Genomic DNA, 26,625 nt, shown 5'->3' with positions numbered 1-26,625 from the left:
ATTTTCTCTCGAGCTGCTGAAATGATTACATCCTCCTAAAAGGTGTCAATCTAAATAGTGAGCCAAATTAAATGAAGGAATATTTTGTATATCCAGAAGATGGGAGCTCGTCGGAGCTGCAAATATTTGTTGCCTGCTACTTGTGCACTTTCCCGTCATGATGCAAGCAAGATCTAGACCCCAATGTCCACAACTTATCAATTATCATTCTTCTGAGGGTAAGAATTAATCAGTGCTTAAAAATGAAACATTGCAGAGCCTTAAAATAACAACCCAAAACAAAACCATAAGTCAGCATAATTCAAAATTTCCTTGGCTGCCTTCCTAAGACCAGGAAAACAAATTGGCATTTTCTGTGTTGCTCTTCTTCACAAAGGTACAATTGCAGCAAGCCTTTTATTGTTTATTACATTCTGGCATCTTCCAGTTTGGCATTGGCATTTAGTTCTGAATATATCAAGTCAAGGTAAAGTGTTAGCTGTTTACAGTAGCAATTTCTTTCTCCTCTTCAGACATCTTCTCAGAGGTAGATTTCTCTCTACAGACACAGTACTTCACACCTAAGATGTTCCTCAAAGTTACTGACTCCATTTATATGCAATGGACTTTGCAACCAAGCAGCAGCAGCAATAGGTACTTCACTCTGTTCCCTCTCCCTCACTGCTTGCTCCTGCCACTCTTAACTGTTTAGTTAAATCTGTTCCCAGCCCTGGTTATCTCACAGAGGAGCAGTACAATTCTTTGAGGTGAGATGCTGTGCAAACATCAGTGTATAGTGGTGATTTCCAGGCTAAGCTAAGGTGCCTATAGGAACTGTTTACATGAGCTTGGCTGCAGAAGACAAATGAAAGTGTGTGGAGGTTTTTTATACATACTGCAGTGCATATTAGGGCTGGGTAAAAACATTTGTCAGAACACAAGGTGAAGTTGCTGCATAGCCATATTCTGAATTTTGTATGGGCACAGTTTCCACTGCTAGATGTTCTTGAAGATCTCCTTAGATAGTTTCAGTTCTGCTGCTGCAGCAGCCACACAAGACTAGCAATGGGAATACTCTAACAAAAACCTTAGCAGTCTCAGACAGAAGCATCCAAACGGGATGAAGAGAGACATAAACTAGGAAGAAGTTCTTTACAGTGAGGGTGGTGAGACACTGGAACAGGTTGCCCAGAGAGGTTTTGGATGCTCCCTCCTTGGAGGTGTTCAAGGCTAGGTTGGATGAGGCCTTCAGTGGCCTGTTCTATTGGGAGGTGTCCCTGCCTATGGCAGGGGGTTGGAACGAGATGAGCTTTGAGGTCCCTTCCAGCCTAAACTACTCTATCATTCTATGATTCTATGGGCAGGAACACTTTTGTTTATAATTCACCATGTAGACTTAAGGTCAAGCTTCAAGCTTGTTAAAGATATCAGGGAGCTATATTTTTTTCTTTATTGGAATTGGTGGCATTTTGACTTTGACCTTTGGCTAGCTTTACCTCTTACTTTCAATCCATGTTTTCCAACTCCCACTCGTACAGTGCTACTACCTACCAAATGCGTAACTCATCACAAATCCAGGAAATTCCCAAACTATATCACTGTGAAATTCAACCAGCACAAAATTCCCAGTGGAAGTGAAGTCTGCCACCTTCTCTGTCCCACAGTAAGGGCCAACTGCTGGTGATGTAGGTCGGCTTCCATCATGTATGAGCAAATAGTCGTAGGTGCATCTGTTGCTGTCCTCCAGCTCAAAGAATAACATTTGGAGAGATATCTGGAGAAAATACAGCCAAAGCACTTTGCATCCAGGTTATATCCTTCTCTCTTACCTTTTCTAATAAGCATAAACTGTTTAATTTTCCCCCCTCTTCTCTGTTTTCACCACATCCTGATCCCATATTTTAATATAAATGAACAGCTAATCACTTGCTTAGCTCATCAGCATTTGTACTGGAAGAAGAAGCAAGGGACAAGATTTGTCTTGTATGCTTTAAAGTCTTTTCTCTAGAGAAATATAAAACCAGCACCTGTGCAATGTTTCAGTTTTCTAGTGGGAACTTTTACCTAGAGATTACTCTGAACAAAGCCTCCTGGTACAGTCTAAATTTGTAGGAGGTCACATGCATGTGCTCCCTTGGTGAACACCTCAGAAACTAAGATCCAGCACAACTTCCTAAACTAGATTTTTGTGTTCAGACCTTTTCTCTTGAGAATGCCAGCTCAAAAAGCAACATTACCACTGCTGTTCTCCAAGGCAAAGAGAGATTCCACTACAGAACACTGATGAAACCCACAAGTGCATTAGTATGTACCTTACCTTGTATCCCACTGGGCAAGTGATGACCCAGAAGCATGCTCGGTTTTTGGGGTATTTATTGGGGTAGTTTGGAGAGGTGATGACTCCGCTTGAGTCTGTGAAAGTGTCTCCACAATTCACTGAGGAGTAAAGAAGACAGGAAAAGGCATATTAAGAAGAGTATTTTGGCAGTACAAGTAAGCTTGGTGAGACTCTTATATTTTTCTCTCAAGCCAAGAAGAAATGTGCCAGCATGAAAATCTACTGCTGAAATATGTTGTTTCTTTGCTTAGCGTTTGCATCAGTGGCTCTACTGAAGGAACTAAAACCATGGCTGCTAAATAACCTTTGGAGGACAGGAAACAGCTGCATCTAAAACTCTATCTGTCTTTACAATTGAGTGCTACCATATTGGCTTAGCATTCTAACTTACTGTGCTTTCAGAGAAGAATTGGCTCGAGTCATCGAGATTGCATTATCAAGCTACATCTAATGCTATCTAGAAATGACTCCATCAAGACTAATGCAAAAAAAGCCTGCAAATGACACATTTCTAAGACTTCTTCAATTTATGCTGTAAAAGTTTGCATTTTGTGTTGAAATAAGGCAGGAACAGGTTATTTGGGCTGCTGCCTCAGAAATAAAGGCGTGTTACAGCACAAGAGAATTGCATCCAGCAGTCTGTGATGCTTTTGTACATTCCTGTAGCAGACATACATCTAAGTGACTACAGCTAACACTGTTTCATGTAACCTAACCAAAGCCTCTAAATTAGAAAGTCTATGAGGCCCAAGGTTGGTGTCTGTCTTGTTGCACACAATGCCACCAAACCTTGAAAAGCACATTGCCTAGATACTGGCTTTACATCTCATGGGTAGAGACATCTTGTTGAGTGCTGCAGGCTTTATGCTCTTTGGCTTCACTGCTCCTGTTGGTTACAGTCATTGCATTGTTTTTAGTTAAAGGGATTGGTCTAAAGATGTGAAGAAGCCTCCAATGGTCTCTCAGAAGAATGTGAGTTCTTGGGATTACTAACATGAGCTACTGCAATATGTCATTTTCTGTTTCCTGCTGACCTTCAGCTCCATCATTGCCTAGACTTCTGCATCAGCAGTTGCTATGGAAGTGTGAAGCATATGTTCAAAATTTTCAATTCTTCCATTCAAATGCTATTAACATTGTTCTCCAAGCTCTGTAAGGGAGTGTTCATACCCCTGTTGTAGGAAGCTCTGAATCCTGTGGCTGTAATGCTCTCATCACTTGCAAACTCTACCAGCATCATCGATCCAGATGCCACTAAGGAGGGCAGTGGCCCTTTCCCACAGTATTTGTCCAGCAAGACAGGGGAATTCTTGCTGTTTCCATTGTAAATTTTTATATAGTCAGCAGAACAGCCTGAGGAGGGTTGGACATCAAAAGCCTCAAACTGCAGGAAAATCTTGAGAAACAAGAAAACAAAGGTTGGATTTCATGCTATACACAGGGAAAGATTCAAACCATCTAATTGTAATGAGGTGAGCTAGGACTTTGTATTCATTTTACTCTCCATGTTATCAGTGAAACGTTGGCTTCTGTATAAAAAGAGGAGAGAATTTTGCCCAGGTACACTGCTACTGAGCCCAGTGATTGATGTCTGACTCTGGCTTGTCTTAGAAAAGCCATCCAATCTCAACTGGCTAAAAATCAAGTTAAATAATACATCTGATAGCCTTCTGAAAATTGTTGAGACTGCCTTTTCATTCACTGCCTAACAAAATAAATGTCTTGGTCCATGGAAATGATTCCCAGAGGGCAGTCATAATAATGAAATAATGCTGTGTCACCTTGACACTGTGGTTCAGACCTTTTTTCTCCTAATAAAAATTACCTTGCTTCGACGGATGCGGATCAGCCACAGGCAGTGGCTATCGTTCGGGTACGGGGATGGGTAATTGACAGAGGATAAGGAGCCTTTGGATTTAGGCAACACAGAGCTACACCAGTCTGAAGGAAAGAACCAAACAGTGTTGAAGAGAGTGGAAACTGCACCAAAAATTTCCAGAAATGCCTGACAATTCTCTCTGGCCATTTGCATCAGTCAAGCTTTTAAAGAGAAATGAACAATGCTTACAATTGTGTTTGTGTTCCTAGTGTAAAAGTTACTCAAATCTGTGAGTCAAATACAGCAAGTGAGGGTATTTGATAACGTGTTTAGTCCATGGTGGCTGCCTACTGGAGGGAAGACAGTGCGAGCATTCTCTCTCTCTGCCCCCTCCCTGGAAGTGTTCAAGGCCAGGTTGGATGAGGCCTTGAGTAACCTGGTCTGCTGGAAGGTGTCCCTGCCCATGGAGGGGCATTGGAACTAGGGAATCTTTAGTATCTCTTCCAACCCAAGCCATTCTGTGATTTATCTGCTTCAGATACTAATGTCTTTTTAAAAATGGTAAGGCTTCACTCACATGTTTTAGTGAAAGGCCTGGATCTTTTGTGAACTTCCTTAACCTCAGTCATGGGAGTAGTTTCAATGACATCAGGACATCAATCCCCTGTATTCCTAAGTATATGCAAAAATCAAACCCTAAAACTAGATTCTCTCAGTGCAAAGAGAGGTAGTCACTGGGGGAAAACAATAACAGAGCACTGAAGTCAATCTACAGACCTAGTTATTGGTACACAAAGTCTGATCTCCTCTGTCTTTTGTCTTTCCACATGTGATCTTCCTTTATTGCACTATGGGTAATGCCCCAAATTGCAAAATATGAATATATGACACCTGAACACATTTTTCTCTTACTCCCTACTTTCCAAGAGAATCAATATTTGTCCTTTTTCTTTAGGCCCTGATTTTTAGCCCTTTTCTTCCAAAACACACAGCACTAATTATGACATTACACAGTAACAATATTGAAGTGTGATTTATTCCCAGCCCCACTATCAAGAACAAATAACATCATATACTTTGTTATCACTGTTTTTGAGACTATTACTGAATTACTTGTCTTATTTGAAGCTAAACATTGCTGAGACACCGCTCGTAGCAGTGATTTTTGTACCTAACTATTCAGCTGAAGGAGTGCTGATTCCCACTAATTACTGGTGTTTAATTAATTAAGTCCTAACACAATGCAAAGCAAAATCTGGCACACCAATATTTAGGCCACATTAATGAGTTGCTGGTTTGGAGGAAACTAATTGAAGAACATCTCAGGAAAGTCACGTGCCCTATAAATCAATTAGCCTGGGTACCAGGAGCTGAGAGAAGACCAGTGCTCTGCAGGAGTCTGGTGTTTTACCTGTGTAAATACTCCTGCAGGGTGAGGGAGTGGAATATGTTGTAAAGACTACAGGCCAAGTTCCTTTTGGGAATGTCTGACACTGCCTACAGACATCAGCTGTGTAAGGATTCACGTACCTTCTATCTACAGCACTTACTGCACTTGTAGAGCTTGTTGATTTTAGCTACATCCAAGTTACTCAGCCCTTCTCTCTGCCCAATGGGTATAGTGGGGTCAGGAACTGGTACAATAGTTGGTTTCCCTGGAGTACTGGAGAAATCATACCTGGAGAAATAAGGAAATCACATCTCTAGATCACTGAAACAGAGAAGTTCTCTAATTGCATGAGAACATTCAATTACCACATGCTGCAATGGGAAAAGGGAAGAAGGTTCCACTTTGGCAGCCAGTTTGTGTGCAGCAGCTGAAAGCAAGAAATGAGAAAAAACTGCACTGTCCTGCATGAGAAGACTTTTTGCCAAGGTCCTAGCAAAATTAATTGAATCCCAACTTCATGATTCCAGAGGCAGAGGAGCAGGAATAGAACTGTCTCCATTACTAATTATTTGCTGACTGCAATTTCCTGCCTCCTGCTAGACGAGTTTGATTTCACAGTTTTGTTCAAAGCTGTTCCTTGCTAATGGAAATAAAGGAGAAAGTACATGATACAAGCTTGTACATTATGGGCTAAAATTCAAGCTCAGATAATATTCCCAGATGAATGAGGCAGCACACAATATTGTAATGACATTTTTAAAAGTCCATTTTTGTTCTCTCTGTACCTAAGTAGCATTGTCTGTGATCAACTGTTACTACGTTAGCTAAATAATTCGAACTCTGGACCTGACTTGGATTAGCATCTCTGTTTAGCCTGTATCTGGGGCTAAACTGTGGTGGTTACTCTGTCACTCAGTGACCCTTCCTCAGCAGAGAAAGGGGGGTGAGAAAAAAAGAGAGAAGACCCACAAGTTGAAATGAAAAAGTATTTAATGGAATAGTCGAAGTGGCAGCAATGTTGACAGAAAGCATATTAAACTATACTCAGCCCAGTAAAGGTGCAGCAGCAGTGAGACTTAACAGGAAGGTAGTTATCAAAGACAGAAGAGAAGAAGCTCAAGTAAAAGATTCCCCTCTCTGCAACAGACTTCCTCCTTTATATTGAGTGTGATGCTCATGGTCTGGGATACACTTGTAGCCAACCCAAGTCAGCTGTCCTGGCTGATTCAGAGCTGTTAATGGCCATGGACCGCAGCCATGTCAAAGGCCTTTTGCAAGAGACAGGAGCACAGTGAAAGAAAATGTCTTATTTCTTTTCTTTGGTCCGTATCAGCTCTGTTTTCCTGCTGACAAGGGAAATTACGTCAATTCACTCAATTTTAAAGCAAAAGCAAAAGTCATTCCCTGCACAGAACAATTCCTTGTTCCTAGATGTGAGCAGAAGGTTTGCAAGTTGCTTGCCCCTTTGAAAAGACATCTCAGAAAACAGCTTACGCGCCATAGTGCATCACTGAAGAGTAGTCATAGGGAAGGCCTAGATTTTTGGAATTCACTTTTCCAAAATTCCCTTGTTCCCCTGTAAGGTAGGAAAACAACATTTCAGTCAGAATAACTATTGCTGGTCTAATAGCTCACTGCCTGCTGTCATAATCCCAAGAGGAACTTAGGATACAAATGCTTGTTCTCATGAGATCTTTGATCTATCAGAGTCACCAGAGCCTTCTGAAGCTCATGGGAATGCTTTTTCACTCAGTCTAGTAGTTTTCAGAATATAACTTTAATCAAGAGGTAATCAGTTCCATTCTTCAAGTAAAGATATTGACCTGACCATCTTCATTAGGACATCTCCACATATTTTTCTGTGCATTGTCTTGTGTCCCTAAAGGTGCATCCATACCCTGACAGGGAAATCTGGCTACCTAAACCAAAAATTCAGAGCTATGGTGACCACAAACTTATACTGACACATCCTTCCACCAAAGACTATGAAAGAAAAGCTTGCCTGTTACTTGCCCCAAAGGATATGTAATCAGCCATGTTATGGCTTTGTCTCTGGTCAAACCCATCGGTAGTGACCACTGTGAAGTGATATGACTTGCATGAAGAAAGGGGACTCAGAGCAAATAGAAGCATTCTGTCTGAATATAGCTGCTGACACAGCCTCTCTCACCATAGCTGCTCGGCACCTCATCACTGATCTGTGATGTTTAGATGTTTCTGTTCTGTGATGTTTAAGACTACTTAGTCTTAAAAAGCCCATATGAGGAAAGAAAGCATTAAACTGATACAAGACTGGGGCCCAAAGACACAGGTTGGAATTCATATCACCTACTTTTATTTCTCTAAGTTGGACACCAAAGCTATTCATCAAGACTCCTGGGGTTGTCAGAGGAGTGGAAGAGAGAAAAAAAGACACAGCTGGAGAGGGTTTCCCCTGAAGGTACCTATTCTCCATTGACTGGAGAACATGAATTGCAGCCTGGGTCTCTTGTCCATGGTAAGACAGACAAGCAGTGCCAGAGCAGGGAGCTGACTACAGTCAGCCTGGCACTGAGACTAATGCTCTAAGCACTGAGTGCTCCTTTCCAGTTCAACATCTGTACCTTCATTATTGCATCTTGTGGTTTGTAAACCACACACCATCTGGACAAAAGTTCAGGGTTGGACAATTGTCAGAAAAATCTCTGGAGTCTCCACAACTTGGCTGGCAGGCTTGCAATCAGAGCCAGTCACTTCCAGTAATGTCCTTCAGCACAGGTCCCAGCGAGGGCTGGAAACTGCAAAGAGAACCTTCAGAATGCTGAATTACAGAAAGTTTGGGGATAAACATGACTTTGGAGCTTTTCACAGCTCAAAAACTCAGTTAAGGCTCAAATGGTTCTCAACAGCACTGGCTTTTCTGACTCTCTTAGGTTTTTATCTCAGCTCCTCTTATCAGCTCTACTGACTTCAGAAAGAATTATCAGCAAGTGCACAGCTTCTTTTGAGGTGATGAAGAGAGAACACAGTTCAAATGCAGAGAAACATTTAAGCATATGGCTACTGTTTGGCACAAAAGTGTTTTGCTGAAAAAAAAACCAAACAAGAAAAGTAATAGCAGCCTGGCTGGACAGAGGTGCTGCCAGGAAAGTGCTGTCTGCCTCATCACGTGCCAAAGAGATTTGGTTGTCTAGACCTGCACACATGTGGGGACTTAACCTATCTTTTCCATCCTAAAAATAAAGGAAATCTACTTCTGCCAGAATCTAAGTGTAATCACTCAGAAGAGCTGCAAAGGAAGCTTTGGCCTGATGGCTCTGAATAAAGGGCTTTTCCCTCAAAAGTTTGGGAAAAAACAAGCTGACTTTCAAGTAGCTAAGTGGACAGCAACCCACCAGGCTGCATTTTGTCAAAACAAAGACGTAGGATGGCTTCCAAGGTGAGTTGCTGGGTAATAAAGAAAACCAGGAACCATCCAGAGTACTGCAGGCCTGGCAAGAGCAACACAGCTTGTGTGGGAGAGCCAGGAAGCTGCAAAAGGTCTTGAGGTCTAGTTCTGCACCACAGAGGTCAGTGGGAGCTCTGCCATCAGCACTGCTAATAGCAGCATGTTTTTACAGCAGCATGTTTTTACAGGAGTTGTACACTGGCAGTCCTCATGAACATAGCTGTGTTTCTTCATTTCCTATTCCCTGCATATCTTTGCATTTTTTTCCCTGAAGTGCTCGTGCTGCACACACTCTGCATTTTAACTCTCTTGTCATGCCAATCTTCCCAGCCTTCACTCCTGGTGAATGCTGTTAACACGCTGAAGATAAACCCCATCTCCTTTGGCATAGTCTTGTCTTCTTCATCTTTCCCCCCCTCTCTTATCCTTTCGTGATACTGTGTCTGAATCAGAGCTTGGTTACATCTGTATCCTTTAGGGATGGTGGTATCTGGACCTGCGGACTCCACTCTGCCAAACCAGTGTAAGATTTAATCTGTGGCTGCTGTCTTTGGTGTAACTTCATGTTTTTAAGTCCTGTCTCCTAGCACTTCCTTTGCTAGCATTTCAAACATAGCTATGCACCCTCGATGTGCATAGCAAAATTATGCCTTAACGCTGGAGCCGAAACCTCAATAAAGAACAGCACAAATGGAATTTACTTGGGATAGCATGGGAATAGCTGAAAAAAGGTTGGAGAACAGTGTGTTAGGAATTTGCAGTAAAAATAATCAAGTTCCATCTGGAGAAAAAGATAGATGTATTTTCAGCTGTGCACGACAGAAGAATTGAATATCTTGTTTGTTGAAGAGACTTACCAGGATTTTATATTCAATTGTCTGGTCTCATTTACTGTTGTTTTCTATGATGAACTAAGAACACTATTATCTTTCTACAGTTGGTATGGGTTGTCCAACTCTTTCAGAGCTGTCAGACAAGTGATTCCCTGCATCCTTTCTTCCCCTGCGTTCATTCTATACACCGCTTTCTCACTTTCCCTGGCACCACCTTCCCTAGAGCCTGGAGCTCTGTATATGTTCCATGTCCCCAGCACACAGATCAAGGGCACATGCCCAAACTATTTATCCTACATTTCATTCCCTAAATAACATTCACCTGCCTTCCCTCAACAGATTTACCAGGTTCTGATTTCTCTCCATAGCTCCTTTTCATGGCAGTGTATATTATCCTCTCTTCAAGGACATAGTTCCATGTCTTTCTCTCACATCATGCCAGATCCAAGATTTTTGCACAAGGCAGTGGTTGCACTTCCATTCTCCCCACACTGAGTCTGCATTTTAGGCTACATGTGTTTCACTCACTGCAGTGCCAAGATGCCAGTCTGCTGCCTTCCCCATTTCCATGGTTTTCCTTTAGATTTGTTATGAGATTCCCTACCATGATTCTCTTGAAGATACTGTTTCACCCCATCTCACTGAAAAATTCCATAGCCTTTCCTCCTGGCCAAGTCTCTGCAACATTTTGCATTCCTGATGATCTTGGTGTTTTGGATGTGAGTCTAGGCTCAAGATGAAGATGGCAATCAAAATAAGAATCCAGAGCTCCTTTTAAGCTGCATCCACCTTGGATGACCACACTGATGTAGACAAAGACAGAGAAATTCCCCTAATACAAACGCTAAGTGATAAATGCCATCATGCTGAATATGCTGCTGCTGCAATTCAGCCAGCATTACTCCTGATTCTCATTTGCATTGCTGTTCACAGAAGAAACATTCTCTTTATCTGAATGCATGTGCTTTCTCTTCAGCTTTAGTGGACATACCTGCCACAATGTGTTCCCACATAATCTTGACAAACCTATCCCGATCACTCCGTGCCTGTTCATGGATGAAACCCAGTGCATGGTTCATTTCATGCTGAATTGCTCCTTTATCCATGCAACCATTTTTCACCAGGCCTACTGCTTGACGTCCTCCAATTTTCCCAAAGTAAGACCAGCAGCTACAAAGAGGCAATCAACAACCAAAATGACCATACTCAGCAAATACCAAGAAATAAATATAGTGATTGTGGCACTGAGGCATTCCAGATGTGCAGACACACAAGGGAACAAATAGACACTGGTATGAGATATTTAGGCTTCCAAAGCTGCCAAACTGTATAGGGGGAGAAATAAAGCCTTCATGATTCACAGATTGTACTGGATTGGAAGGGACCCACAAAGAACATCTTGTCCAACCTCCCTGAAGTCAGTAGAGACATCCTCAACTAGATTAGGCTGCTCAGGACCACATGAAGTCTGATCTTGAATGTCTCCAGGGACGGAGCTTCAACTACATCCCTGGGCAGCCTGTTCCAGCATTGCACCACTCTCATTCTAAACAGTTTCCTCCTTATGTCCAACTCTACTCCAATTTCAAACCATTGCTTCTCATCCTGTCACTACAAGCCCTTCTAAACGGCCCTTCCTGTAGGTCCCCTTCAGATCTTCATAAATTCAAAACCAGCAGAATGGCTCTATCAATCTAGGATGAAGCAGTTAAAGTAGTTAGGCAAAGAACCTGGAACAAATACACTACCTTAAATTTTTACAGCAATTAAGGGAAAGATCTGGCTTTGAATTATAGCTCATTACCTTTAAGTCCACACACACACACACACACATTTATTCCCACAGCCTATTAACTGCTGCAAGTGCCAGTACATCTAATGCAAAATGAAGAATTGCACCTGCTACCTGAATCTTACCTCCTAGGATTAAAAAATAAAAATAAAAAGGACAATTATTTAACTCCAGATCAAGCCAGAAAGGAAGCTGAAAGACCTTTTGAGTGTCTTAGGAAGCAGGGAGCTTACCTCTGCCCACGTTCAATGTACACATAGTCTGTTTCTGTCGTGCGATTGACAAACTGCACACAGGTCAGCGTGGAGATCTCTTGCAGAGCATCAGCAATCCAAGACCTCTCTGTCACTGCTGGAAAGACAAAGGGGCCAAGAGAAATCTTCCTTTGTTAATCAAAACTCAGGTGCACCGGCGGGGTCTGTTCCTTTAAAACTCGATAGCACTCGTTAGCTCTTTATCATACGAGTGTCATTTTAAAAAGGGCACAAAGCCATCCGAGGTATTCAAGTTGATTGAACTTTTAAGGGGAGATGTAAGAATTATAGCTGGCCCTTATGCACGTTCTGTAGGAGACAGCTGAGGGAAAGCAAAAGACTGGTGTTGTTTCTTCCATTAGTCAGGATGGGGAAAAAAAATCAGATCCAAATAACTGGATTAAAGTATCTCAAAACGGCATTGGGGCATTGCTAAGCACCAAACCCCTATTTTGTTTATCAGAGATAACAAATGACTGCTACACACCCCTTGGAATCACTTGAGACAGCCAGCGCTCAGAGGCTCTGAAGATCACAGTGTTTCTATTCAGGTACCAAATAAAGATCAGAGTGTTTATCGACTCTTGAACATTTTGGCCTAATTTGGCTTCCTCAGTTATGAATCATCTATGACTGATTTGTATCTCATTTTCCTCATCTTTAAAGTTTGAGGAGAAGGAGGTAACCTAACCACAAAAGTATGTGCTATGATTCTGGAAGCACTTGGGCAGAGGAGCAGCCTAGATAATGTAAAGATGGAGCTTGTCTCAGCTCAAGTTCCCTTTCCTCAGGAATAGGGATCAGGCACAGGCTACATTTCACTGCCATGCCATTTTCTCTCCAGATAAGATCTTTTAAGATGAGTCTGTATGGAAACCTCAGCCCAGAGAATCTTCAGCAGGGGAGAGGTGATCACACTCAGCAAATACAGTGAATACAAAATGCTGCACAGCCCATAAAGAAATCTTCTGGAACAAAATTTTCTAGATGAAGGCATTGGTCCTTCAGCCTCCTGTACAGGACAGAGCTGTTGACTCACTAGAAGGAAATAAATAACAAGAGGGGAAAAAAAAACCCTCCAAGTATTTTTCCTGCATTTTTGTCTCCACAGGATTTCTAGTGCAGAAATATTTCTGTGAGAGATTTGAAAGAAAATCAGAGTGTACAAAAAAGTGCTCCAAGTGGTAATTGAACTGAAATGTTTGGAGTCTTAGGAAAATTACCATAGAGCTAACAGATTAGCAAAAGAGACATGTCAATAAATTCTCATTTGGATGAAGATTGCTTTTGGTGCATGCCACAGGAACATAAAACAACAGAGTTCAGGGACTTGCAGATCAATGCTAACTTTGCAGCATCCATTTGCATACACTCACAGAAATCAGAAGAGATGTTAATTGGAACCTTGACTAGTCCATCTTGTGACTTGGGCCATAAACAACTCTCACAGTTAATTGCACTGCGGCGTCCTCTCCTCAAGAGGATGTCTCCTTCATACACAGCTATTTCACTACCTGGCAGGTGAAAGAGAATAAAGAATGTACAAGGCACTGAGAAGACAACTAACCCATTTTTTGTACTTTTAGAAATGTCTTTTACTGAATTTACTTTCCCAGCAATGTGAAAAAGGATTAGTAAATTCAAGACTGAGGGAATGTAGCATTCACAGTATGCTAGGACTGGTAAGGTCTGACTTGCTTCCTGGACAGAGTAAATTAGTATTAATACAGATGTCATAGTGCAGGTGTAATCAAAGCCATGACTAAATAGTTTGGCCTATGAAGCTTTGGGAGCCTTCAGAGTGAAAGGCTAAATATTAGATATCATTGTTCTCCATGAGAGCTCATGGAACTAAAGAAAAGTCCCCACTGACCTCTGTATAAAAATGGGATGAACCACACAAAAGACATTACTACTCCTATCGTGCATATCAAACGCATGCAAGACATTAATTTTGAGGTTAACTGTTAATTTGACAGAAGATATTGTGACTTGGTCCTCCATTACCACTTCAAAATACTTGAAATACACTTTTCAGGCAAGAGCTATTGGCTCTTAAGTGAAAAATGCACAGTAGTCTTGGGTACAGCAGACAGGGAAGTACATCAGAGAGGAATCAAACTGAAAAGTTTTCTGATTTGCTGAGGCTACCTTTGGGAAAGAAAATTCTATGTAGCAACTGCTCAGTAACTCTTCTTAATTTCTCTATCACAACAACATAAATAATCACGTTGAATGAGACTTCAAAACATATCTGAATGCTATACATTGTTTTCCACAGCTGCTAGAAAATATTCTCCAAACAATACCAGATAATGAAAATGAGCTTTAGAGAAGCAGCCCCACCAAACCCTATAGTTATTTATATGATAATTACAATTGAACTCACCTAAGTCATTGTTTCTTGTAGTTATCTGCAGAGGGGGGGAAAAGGCATATCTTTTAATACAAAGTATTACCTCCAAAGCAAGAAACATTTCTATCCTGTAGAATCATAGCAATAAAAGTTTGTAACTAATTTAAGATAATCAGAGCAACTCAGAGCAATGTAAATTCTCAGCATCTGAGAGCAAGGACACACCTGGACAGGTTTACTTAGTGCAATGCTGCAGAGAAATGCTAAATGAGTCGGCAGAAGAAAGTATTTCATCTTCAAGTTTCCAAGATGATCTCTGCTCCGCAGCTCAGTTCTCAAATGGTTAGTTTACTTGGGGCAAGTTTTATGGGAAAGCTGCTGCTGTTGTTAACAAGTGTAACAAAATTAGATAACAAGAAGTATTTTCACAAAGCAAACAAGCTGCAGGACATCTCAGGAGAATTTCCAGGCTCTCATTTCTTATTTATCTTCAGAAACCAGAGGAAGTGGAGTAATAGCAAAGAAAATCCAGCAACCTTAGAGTGACTCATCTTTAATTCTAAGAAGAACCCACAAGCTGCTGCAGGTCCCTTTGCTGCCGACCAAGGGAGAGGATATCTGGCAGCACTCTGTTTACAGCAAAACGCAATCTCAAGGAACTCTTTGATCTATCCACATTGACTACCTGTCCTAGAAACTCCTTAGCTTGGTGCCAGGAGCCACCTCACTCTGCAGAGCCCATCTGCCAGCCTGTCCTCTCTGCACACAGCTCCCAGCCAGGCGCTGCTGGCCAGGAGCACCGGAAATCTGTTGGAGCCAGAGATGAATCTGACTGTTGGTTGAAATTGTTTTTCCAGTGCCGTATCTTGTGATATAATCATCACTGGCAGTGCTTGTGTGTCTTTCTGGACTCTACCAACAAATAAACCCACCAGGTCCCTGGGTCCCCTTTTCCTTTGATGTCCACAAATAGAAATAAGCCTAGAAAGGCAGGTTGAATCCTAGAAAACTCACCGTAAGAATAGGCCACGCAATGGGAATCACACACACAAACACAGAATGACAGGTCTGAAGGGAACCCAAGGATCATCAGGGCCAACCTTTCTAGGTGACAATGTAGTTAAAATGAAGTGGTTCAGCACCCTGTCAAGCTGAGCTTACAACAGTCCAATGGAGGGGAATCCACTGCTTCCCTTGAGAGATTGGTTATTCCAATGTCTAACTGTTCTCATTATGAAAAATTTTCTTCTGGACCCAACTGGAATCTCCCCAGGAGTAACTTGTACCCATTACCCCTTGTCTTTTACATGTGACTTCTGGTAAAAACAGAATCTCCATCCTTCTGGTAGCCACCCTTTATGTACTGGTACATGGTAATAGGGCTCCTCTAAGCCTTCTCTTCTCAAGACTGAATAAGTACAGTTAGAACCACAGAATCATAAAATGATAGAATGGTTTAGGTTGCAAAGGACCTCAAAGATCATCTAGTTCCAACCTCTGCCATAGACACCTCCCACTAGAACAGTTCACTCAAGGTCTCATCCAATCTAGTCTTGAATACCTCCAGAGAGGGAACATCCACAACCTCCCTGGGCAACCTTTCAGCCTTTCTTCATATGGCCTTCATGTTGAAGCCACATGAACACCACCACAAGCAGGCAGGTGTTGCTTTCTTCCCCTAGCTTCAGCCTCTGCACAAATACCTAGGTGCTACAGAAAATCCGAAGGATTTGTTGCATCAGATTTCTAAGAAATGGGCACAAAAACATTTGGCATTGCCTCCAAAGGCAAAATCTAGAGGAATCTTTGTGGTTCAAAGCAGGCTGAGGTGGCAGAGGGTGCCTTCCCAGACAGACGGATGGGCTGCTCATTTGCTTTTAAGGAGTATTTAGCTAGCAAATTCTAAGCCGATGTTATGTAAAGCTTTGCTATTAATCTTTTCATTTTACCCCACTCATAGTTTGTTCCTAAACTTTCTAAAATATTCCACATTTCTGTGACTTCCACAATTCATCCACGGTTATAATTTCTATGCAGATTATATTTCAGTGGCCAGGTACAGACATAAAGGACTTCTTTTGCTTTGGCTGATAAGATGTGGAAGTTCAGAAGTCCTCATTAGTTTGTTACATCAGTAACCAGAGGTCCTCCTGTACAGTTCTGAGCAATCTTTGTGTCTATTCAAGATCAGGTTCAAAAGAGAGGCAGAGGGAGTCACAGGAGCACATTTCTGCTGCTACACATCACAAAATGACAGGGGAGAGAGCAGAGTTTATTAGATAATAAAAGCAAGAGAGCAAGACCAGATCACTGTGCAGAGCCTGGAGCTGGGTCACTCCAGGTGTGCAGCAAGGAGGGATGGAAAGGCCCTTTGAAGATCTGCTATGCAGTTTTGCATATTGATTCGTGGGAATAGCCTTTGAGTCAGGAGATTTATCCTGTGGTTTAATTCATTTTCCTGACTGCCAGAAAGAATTGGGTATTTTTCAAGGCTAATTAATAGACCAAAGTCTCCTATCACCTGATAACATTATCAGAAGTTGCCTCATAGAGCCAAATTTCATTTTTGATGTTGCCTGTCTTCATTGTCTGCTTTGATATTCTAGCAGAGCAATGTTCAGGTCTCGGTCCCTTTACCCAATAAATTTAATTACACAGCTGCAACTTGCCTTCCTTCTCCTGTGTGCCTTTTCTTACACTGCTTTCTGACATTTCTCATTCTCAGCCACACTGTCCTTCATCTGCCAGGTATTTTATTGCTCATAAGAAATTTTAATATGATGTTTATCACATCCTTAGTGATGCTTCCTTAGTTTCACCTTCATTCCACAGCAGACAATGAGCACTTCTTTCATCACATAATCCAAGTCCCTCTTGGCATAATATTAAATGACAAAGGTAGAATCCCCAGAAGACAACTACCTGGAAGGATAACACAGAGGTGCAGGCTCTGGTCTCTTCTCAGAGGTGATAGAGCAAGAGGGAATGGCCTCAAGCTGCACCAGGGTAAGTTTAGGCTAGACGTTAGGAAAAAGTTTTTCACTGTAAGAGTGGCCAAGCATTGAAACAGACTGCCCAGGAAGGTGGTTGAGTCACCATCCCTGGATGTGTTTAAAGGTCATTCAGATGTGGCAGCTAGCGATATGGTTTAGTGGGGAACTTGGTAGAGCGGGGTTAATGGTTTGACCTGATGACCTCAAAGGACTTTTCCAACCTGAATGATTCGATGATTCTTTGATGTGTTGGAGTTTAAGCAGAGGGATTTTTCCTTGCTCTGTACCAGTAATAGGTATCATCAGAAGCAAGAACATTAAGCCCAGTGCTCTTTCCATAATGAGAAAGTACAGATGGCTCTTTCCCTGGCTACAGCACTACAGTGTGCAAACCTCCGGAGGAAACACAATTGAGGAGAGTTAAAGGCCATGTGAATGCCTAAGGATACAGTGGAACATCACTCCGATGCTCAGTGTCTCTGCTATTCACACAAAAGGTCATGCAGACAATTGCTTGTGAACGAGCAGTCGGCTTAACTCAGCTGTGTGCTCACCTTAAGAAGCTTATTACTTTTCAGGAGGATCCATAGTTCTCTCTACGTGTTTAAACAGGCCAATTGCTCTTACTACATTAAGAATCCTAATTTTTTAAGCCACAGCAATCGAAAGTATTGCCCTTACTACAAGACGACTCTTTTTAAACCTGTTTTTGTGTGATGCTACATTTGGAGAGAAAAGCGATTCTGCTGAGGAGCATTTTAAAATAACTTTGCAGTCATTACATGGAACTGTTCTATCACACTTAACAAGATGAAAAGAGTTTAATAAAAGCCTGCACAAGACTTCTTTTGTGTTTAAAATAATGTTATTTAACAGTCATCTGTTTACAGATACTGTGTCCTTCAGGATGCAAGGATTAGCGACAGCGTGCAATTCATGCCTCATTATTTACTGATTGGAGGAAGAAAATGAGCTTTTTGGCTTTTCAGTTGCAGTCAGTTAATCAGTTTAGAATAATTAAATCATCGACCTTGATCAAGTGCAAAAGAAAAAGTTTTGGCTTTTGCAGAAAAGGTCAAATTCACACAAAAAGAAAGATTCTGTAAATCTGGTCCCTGGTGGCTCCCTCCTTACTTTGTCCTAGTTAGCAGGCAGTCAAAGGAAATCTTTCATAGAAAAGGTTGCTGCTGAGCATAGGATGTGCTTGATGTATAAACACCTGAATGCTAGTTTTAATGTGTGATGGTTTGGGTGTACCCTGCCCCCCCCCACTTTGGAGATTACCCAGATTAGACTCGGACAACTCTGGAAATCTGAATGAAGCTTATATTTACAGCTAGCACAATATACAAGCAGATATTTACAGCAATATACAGTTATAGACAGAAATACACAAGGTAAAAGGTAATACAGAAAACACAACACCCCTCCCAGAAACCTGAGTCCCCAGGAGGGGCTCTCAACTGCCCTTCCACCTTCTCCCACCCCTCTCAACCTTACCCCAGTCCCAGGGAAGAACAGAGACTTGGCCAGGAGGTTAGGAAGCAAAGTGGATTAATCAGAGAGATGGCAGAGAGGCTAGAGAGAGAAATGCAGCCCAGAGCTCCCAAGCAGAAGTAGTGCCTTATTTATGTTTGGATTCTTGTTCTTCTACATCTCAGCAAGCTTATGAGTGAAGTAGACATCACCCTTGTTTCTCTTTCACAGCCTGTGATCTAATCCTCACCAAAACATTCTAGTTTAACCTGGAGAAGAGGAGGCTCGGGGGTGACCTCATTGCTATCTACAACTACCTGAAGGGAGGCTGTAGCCAGGTGGGGGTTGGTCTCTTCTCCCAGGCAACCAGCAATAGAACAAGGGGACACAGTCTCAAGTTGTGCCAGGGGAAGTACAGGCTGGATGTTAGGAGGAAGTTCTTCCCAGAGAGAGTGCTTTGCCATTGGAATGGGCTGCCCAGGGTGGTGGTGGAGTCACTGTCCCTGGAGGTGCTCAAGCCAAGCCTGGATGGGGCACTTAGTGCCAGGGTCTAGTTGACTGAATAGGGCTGGGTGCTAGGTTGGACTGGATGATCTTGGAGGTCTCTTCCAACCTGGTTGATTCAAAAAGGAAAAAGAAAAAGAAAAAAAGAAAAAGAAAAAGAAAAAGAAAAAGGAAAAGGAGCACATAATGCAATGAGTCCACTGTAGTCTAGGTTTGAGTATCTTGCACTGCAGCATAAACTGACACATTGCCACATTTTAGGTGTATTTTTATTTAAATGATAGATTTATTCTTTAAGAGAAAAAATCTTCAGTTTAAATACTGAGAGATAGAATCATAGATATGGTTAGATTGGAAAAGATCTCCAAGAGGAGCATGGAGAGTTGGGCAGGGAGAAATTTAATGAAATACAACAAGGCCAAGTATAAAGTCTTGCCTCTGGGAAAAGAACAACCTCGTGGAGCAGTATAGATTAGAGGATGACCTGTTGAAGAGCAGTACTGGGGGAAAAGAAACTGGGAGCCCTGGTGGAAACCACGATGACCATGAGCCAGCAATGTGCCCTAGTGGCCAAGAAGGCCAATAGTATCCTGAGGTGTTTTAGAAGGGCTGTGGTTAGTAGGTGGAAAGAGGCTTTTCCTGGCCCTCTGCTCTGGAATATTGTGTCCAGTACGGATCCCTCAGTTCAAGAAGGACCTCAGGGTACTGCTTGAAAGAGTCCAGTGCAGAGCCACAATGATGCTGGAATGGAGCATCTCCCTTTTGAGGAAAGGCTGAGTGATCTGGGGCTCTTGAGCTTGGAGGGTGACCTCATTCATGTTTATAAATATGTGAGGGGCAAGTGTGAGGAGGATGGAGCCAGGCTCTGCTCAGTGATGTCCAGCAATGTCCCTCAGCACCCCATCTACACATCTCTTAAATCCTTCTAGGCATGGTAACCCCACCATCTCCCTGGGCACCCTGTTCCAGTGCCTGACAACCCTTTTGGTCAAGAAGTTTTTGCTAATATCCAAAGTAAACCTCTTCTGTTGCAACTTGAGGCTTTTTCCTCTTGCCATGGACAGTCTTACTAGAGATTAAGTGCAACCTTATAGCATTTGGGACTCTTTTAATAGGAAACTAAGGCACATAATTTAAAAAATAATAATATCATTACTACACTTACTGAGCTACTTTCCTACATAGTTTAGCAGGACAGCTACCCTTTTTCTATCTGTACCACAAGACAATTAAGTTTAATCCTCTACCTGGTCACATTGCTGGTGCAGTCATAGCATAAGAAAGGGCCACAAAGTGCTAGAACACCTCTGCTGTGAGGACAGGCTGAGGGAGCTGGGGTTGTTCAGCCTAGAAAAGACTCTGGGGGGACCCCAGAGCTGCCTTCTGATACCTGAAGGGAGCCTACAGGAAAGCTGGAGAGGGACTTCTCATAAGGATGTCTAGCAACAGGACAAGGGGTAACAGTTTTAAGCTGAGGGAGTAGGTTTAGACTGAATTTCAGGAAGTTCTTCAGTACGAGGATGGTTAGACTCTGGAATAGGTTGTCCAGAGTGGTTGTGGCTGCCCCCTCTTTGGAGGTGTTTAAGCTCAGACTGGACATTGGGCAACCAAATCTAGTTGAGAAGCATCCCTGTCCATGGCAGGGGGATCGGAGTAGATGATCTCTGAGGTAATTTCCAATCTAAGCCATTGTTTGCAAGGCACTGAAAATGCTCGAGCCACTCGGATGCTGTTTGGTAGCGAGGCAATGCTTATGAGTGCCTGGGCTGCCCGCGGGAAAGGGGCAGAGGACCGCAGTCAGCCCCGGGCCGGGCTGGGTGCCACCGCCCTTCGCCGCGCTGGTGCCCGGGAGAGTTAAGGGCATGCTGCCGCCTGCTGGCCACAGGGCGGTCCTGCAGCTCAGGGGCCGCTCCATTGACTTCACTCGGTGCCATTTATTTGTTCTGTTACCTAAGAGTCTGGTTTCTCTCTCCACTTACTTCTTTTCCACTTTGCCTTCTTCTCGGCGTTGATTTTCTATGCCCCGCTAGGTGGTCTTGCCTCTAGTGGTGGCAGCCAGGCTCGCTCAGCAGCTGGGCAGTTCACATTTGCGTGGCTTCTGAACTCCCAAGTGTCATCTGCTACTAGCAAGTCCTTACTGCTCATTGCACTGATTTGTGCTAAAGCCCTTTCTTATGAGCAGTGCTGTTTTCTGAGATGTTCTTCCTGAACCTGAGATGCTCTCAGATCAACCCCTGTAAGGATCTGATCGAGAACATCCCTGTTCTGGCCTGTAGCAGAGGCCAACCTAAGGGGACAGCACAGCCTTTCTGCAGTAATCCTATCTTCCCCCTTCATATCCTCCTTCTCTGCTGGTTCCATCAACTTTGATAGAGTTCCAAATGTAAAGAAGAATTATCCTTTTTACCTGTGTTACACTGCCACGTGTCAGAATTTACACTGCTCTTTATTGTCACCATGCAGAAACAACTTTGATTTAGTTCTGCTGTTCTCCACGTCTCAGCACTATTGCTGTCCTTTTACAATACCTAGTATGCATTTTATTTCTATTTCGGATAATTATGTTTTCTTGCCATTTCCAAGTTTCTGTGCTTTTAGTCACTCCTTTTATCCAACTCCTTTGTTTGTAGGGAGTCACACTTTTTAAAGTGCAATGTTATAACTGCACATTTTTCATCTTTCTGTGCAACCAGATGCCAAGGGTTAGGGCTAGGCCAGCCACTAGGCAATGACAGACACTATTAACCCCTCTTCCTTCCCAAGGGGAAGAGAAAGGGAATAAGGGAGAGAAACTTATGGATTGGAAAACTAAAGCAGCTTTAATAACAGTAAAATGAGATGTATACAAATCTATACAAAACCAATAATGAACTCAAACTCCCTGATAGCAGTCGGTCACCATCGCCACTGATGCTGTGGCAGAAGACCCAGAATGGACTCAGCAGCAGAGGGAAACAAGATTCAGGAGCTGGATTCTAGAACTAGATTTGGGAATATACAGATTGGGATCTAAGGCAGAATCCTCCTTGGACATTGGCCCCTGAAGCTTGACTCTTGTGATCCCTCAGCTTTATACTGAATGTGGGTTACATGAAATAGAATCCTTTGGTCAGTTTAGGGTCACCTGTTCTGTCCACTCCTCCCTGCAGGTGGGACCTATAGCTTGTGTTACCTCCTGTAGTGGCATGCAAGACTTAGACAGTGACCTTGGTCTCCATAGGAGCAACTCTAAGCAAGAATCTTCCTACATACCAATGCACAAAAGTGACTATAAACATTGAGCTTTATCATTTCTAGAAGCAGCCACTGCAAAAATATGCCGCCAACTTCAGAAAGTGCAGTCACTTAGACTAAGCTGAAAAGTAAAGTCACTGAATAGAATGAGTTGTGCTCTAGCTCTAGAATTTTGTCTTCTTACAAAGATAGAAACTTTCATACATGCACACAGGTATTTCTACAGCAGCTTTTGGGGAAAGAAACCTGAAACCTTGCTAAGAAACAAATCTGGTTCTATACCTGAAAGACTACTTTCAGATGAAATTTCTTGATAGATAGGCATCAGACTCCTGGGTAAGAACCAACATTCTCTTCATAAATCTGTCAGGATGAAGCTGAATTCAGAATCAGAATAGATGCCATTTCTCTGCATGCTTGTAGAGACAGTGCATGTCTTGGGCATATGCCCTGCTAGGCTAAAAAAAAAATACATGAAAAATGCACAAGCAGGTAATGTTCAGGACTTTCTTAGCATGAGTTATTCCAATTACTTTGAAAATATTGGCATACTATACTGAAAAATGGAACATTTAGAAGCATTTCATGAATTCAGATGCTGACTCATGAAAAAGTGTATCCAGAATCTCTCAGTAGCAGAATAAGAACTCGAAGGCAGGAGCTGAATGTCATACTTCCCTATGGGGATTGCTACACTTCCCAGACATTTGCCAAACCCCCTCAGAACTTCCAGTCTTCAAGTGTGCTCTTGTAAGCACTTGCAAAGCAGCTGGGTGCTATTACCTCCGTTCTACACAATAAATTAAGGTCAGGTTTTCAAAGCTGATTGCTGAAGAGAGGAACCTTCAGCCACATTTGGGATTTGAAACAGGTGTGCTGGCTCTCTCAAGTGCTGAATACCTGTGGATTTCAGAGAGTTCAGGGGATCCAGCTTTGAGGCAGCTATATTGAGGGGGTTGTCTACCTTTGCACACTAGAGTCAGTGTTTCTGCAGTTAATCTCTTTATACTTTCTGATCAAGCACTTTGCCTTGAATCCCAAAGACTGCAGCAGCAGTTGCTGTGGTATTGGACAGCATGTAGTTAGCAGCAGGGATGGACTCTTTTGCACAGGATTTTCCCATGTGATTGGGAAGTCTCCAAGTATTCCTATCTGCCACCTCCCACAGCAAAATAAGGCTGCTGAAATAGAGCCAAAGTGGCCAGAACCGAGAAGAAAAAGCATTAATGGATAAAGAGCAAAGTGATTTATAGTCTGCAAGAGAGATGTCTACTTCCAGGTGTGCTGAGGAAATGGGGCAACATGGAAACAGAAGACAGTTCACTTGCCCCCCAGGAAAATGATAACATTCATTGCAATAGCAAAAGGAAATTTAGGAACTAATACAACCACATTATCCTCCCTCGGTTTTGGGATATGCATGCTTTCAACAGCTTAAGACCTGAGATCACACACAAGGAGAGCTTTCAGGAAAATAAATATTTGAGGCCCTAATTTTATCTCCTCTGAAATGTGGAGTTTCCAGCCAGAAGTACTTCAAACAGCAAGCTGAGAGTATCAGCTGGTTATAATTCACAGGAGAAAAAGTGATATATTTAGTAACCAGCTCCATTTCTTCTACTTATGTTGGCTATCTGACAAATGCTTTTACACAAGTATTTTCCCAGATTTATCTTTTCTTTTGAAACCTGATGGGCTTACAGCATCTCCAGGAGATACACATGTTATAAGCTTAATCCTGGAGACTCTCAGGAGTTAGACATGTAGCAGTCTGAGTTGGGTTTATTGCATTGCTGGGATTTGATAATGGCAGCAATTCAAAGATCAGAGTTGCATTATCTCAGAAATCTCCAAACTGTGGTGTTTCAGCTGTGTATTGTTGGTAAGCTGTTCAAGAGCAGTTTCTGTGATGGGATCGTGTCATATATGCAGCCCTGTAGCCCGGGCTTGTACAGAAAATAATCTCCAGCTGCATTCTGGAGCCATACTGCATTCAACCTGCACATCTATTGCTAAGCAGCATCAGTCTCTCTAGTGCGTTATCCATGCCCAGACTCCCTCTGCTTTATCTTTCTGGTGTTTATGATCAGTAGCTGATTTCTAGGCTCTTTAAATTAGTGGAATAGATGAAGTAGAGGAAAAAAATAATCATGGAACAGATAAATGAGAGAATCCACTGTGGTGTCTTAGTGCTGGTTGACATTAAAGTGAGATGTTTTAGATCCCCACACTCTAGGAGAAAAAGTTGTTCATTGTCTCACCTGGAGACTGAAAAGGGCTTGAAATGTCTGTACAGGGATATATGTCTGTCTCCATCCACTGAAGAACTGGGGACCTTGTGAACAGTAAAATTAAAGCAGGGAAAGGAGGAAGAGAAAGAGGTGATAGAATAGGAGTTTGTTGTGTCTGAACCTGTGTTTCAGGAGGGCTGGCTGCCAGCCATGGGATTGCCACAACATCTTTTGCAATTCTGCAATGCACAGCACTTTCTCTGGATGCAGTAAAGAACTGAGACCTTCAGCATTTTGCTTTTTAAATAGATCATATATTTTTCAGCAGTTACTAAAATCTATGTAACTTGTCCCTGCTTTTATCTCCAGGGTAATGCTAATAGCCTATCTCTATGGCAGCTCTACAACAGGTAAGATCAGGTCAAGTTTTTTCCTTCTAGAGCTATAATTACCAAGGCTCAACCCATTAGTGGAGAAGAATACGAAGGGTGCGAAGGAGATAAAAGCTCTCTTTCTTGGCAGTAATGGTCCTACCACATTTGATGACTAGTATTGGAAAAAGAACTAATTGTACATACTAATCCCTATGTGCATGCTTAAGTGTGTGCACAGGTGCAGCAGCAGCTTTGCACACGGGCTCTGTCTCTTGTAAGCACATAAGCAGGCAACCATTAACAAATATTTGCTCTGCAATGGATTTTTAAGGGTGTATAAGATCTGTAACAGGAGTTTAAAGCATTTGTGCAAAACATTTCTGCTTGGTTTCACAGTGAGGATAAGGTAAGAATCTCCTTCCCTCAGTCCTCTCCAGTCTATTGCTGGAATTGGGTCTGAGATGGAATTCTATTTCTGTCAAATGGCAGTTATGGATTATATCATCAGCTCTGAAGTGTTGTTGTCACCCACTTTGTGTGCAGCTCCAATTAAGTATTCATAAATACGAAAGGCACATCCTTTGACTGATGTACTGCCAGGTATTTTTTTATATCCATGCCCCTGTCATTCCTGTTCATCCAGCATCCCCAGTGCATGGTTTAATTCTTGGTGAATTATTCCCTCTTTCATGCAGCTTTTGCTCCAAGTCATTATCTAGGAGCCTCTGTTCTTACTAAAGTGAGACCAGCACCTAGAGAACGAAGTAAGGTCCTGCAGAGTTCACATATCTGTCAAAGACTGCAGCTGGCTCTAAACCTCGTCTATAAAAAGGGAGTCAGTCACCTCTGGCAGCTGGCAAGATCTGTGCTGACCATAAACTAGTACTAGTCAGTCTAAAGGCAGATACAAGTCAAGGCATCATACTGTGGGATGGCTCCACAAAGCCTGATGCCTTTCTCCTAATGACCTGAGAGAATCACTGAGAGCACTTCCAACCTCAAATGAATCTTCTCTTTTGGCAGCAGATAATTTAGGGCATCAGTCTATTTTTACAGTACAGACTGCTTGTTCAAGATGTACATCTGCAAATGTTGACAAGCATTTTAAATAGTAGACACCTCCTCAGATAGGGCTCTGTATTGAGATTCAATTCAACCTAGCAGAATTGGGCTGAAAGACAAAATCCTTGGAATCTCATAGTGCAGACTCTTGAAGGAGCTACAGAGCTGGTTACAGAAGCAGCAAAGCTCCATGAAGAGTATGTGGAAGCCACAGCTAATATCCCAAGTCTGTCTGCTGCTGTGCTTCATGACAGTTACCTCCCTCTGGTTCCCACTATGAACAAGCAGAGTGACTGATACTCCAGTTAGCAATTTATAAATGTCTGGTACCATTTGGTTGTGCACAGCCATCCTGACACAGCCAGAGCGGGAAAAGCCCCTAGGGACCTGAGACTGGGCATCTGAGGGCAGGAATTCTTGCCACTGAAGGGCAGCACAGACAGCCTGAGCAATGCCAATGGAACATCCTTGACTTCTTAACTGCTGGAAAGATGGGCATGTTAGGAAGGCCCATTGGTTGGGCAGGGGTGCCTACTCAACCTCTGCACCATAAGGATGGTTCC

The 26,625-nt window shown here is 42.5% G+C and overlaps 1 protein-coding gene across 1 annotated transcript; it reads right to left on the bottom strand.

The window, feature by feature from the left end:
* LOC135176545 (embryonic protein UVS.2-like) lies at nt 1–14,528 on the bottom strand. Its single transcript, XM_064145677.1, has 11 exons — nt 14,414–14,528; nt 14,222–14,246; nt 13,209–13,346; nt 11,812–11,929; nt 10,778–10,956; nt 7,021–7,102; nt 5,687–5,814; nt 4,143–4,258; nt 3,488–3,713; nt 2,297–2,415; nt 1–1,753 (listed from the first exon to the last, which is right to left on the bottom strand). Exons 1-11 carry the CDS (start codon nt 14,480–14,482, stop codon nt 1,523–1,525), a joined length of 1,431 nt encoding a protein of 476 aa, XP_064001747.1. The 5' UTR covers nt 14,483–14,528; the 3' UTR covers nt 1–1,522.
* Between the last annotated feature and the right edge of the window lie 12,097 nt (nt 14,529–26,625).

Source organism: Pogoniulus pusillus, chromosome 1 (genome assembly GCF_015220805.1).
Source record: "Pogoniulus pusillus isolate bPogPus1 chromosome 1, bPogPus1.pri, whole genome shotgun sequence".
Classification (NCBI taxonomy): Eukaryota; Metazoa; Chordata; class Aves; order Piciformes; family Lybiidae; genus Pogoniulus; species Pogoniulus pusillus.
The sequence above is the reverse complement of the archived record's forward strand: the minus strand, read 5'-3'. Positions and strand labels throughout refer to the sequence as shown.

Coding starts and splice junctions, on each gene's coding strand:
- LOC135176545 (XM_064145677.1), bottom strand. CDS start 14,482: ATGAAATACTTTCTTCTGCCGACTCATTTAGCATTTCTCTGCAGCATT. Junction 13,347..14,221: donor TACAAGAAACAATGACTTAG/GTGAGTTCAATT, acceptor TTCACCTGCCAG/GTAGTGAAATAGCTGTGTAT. Junction 2,416..3,487: donor CAGAGCTTCCTACAACAGGG/GTATGAACACTC, acceptor TTTACTCCTCAG/TGAATTGTGGAGACACTTTC.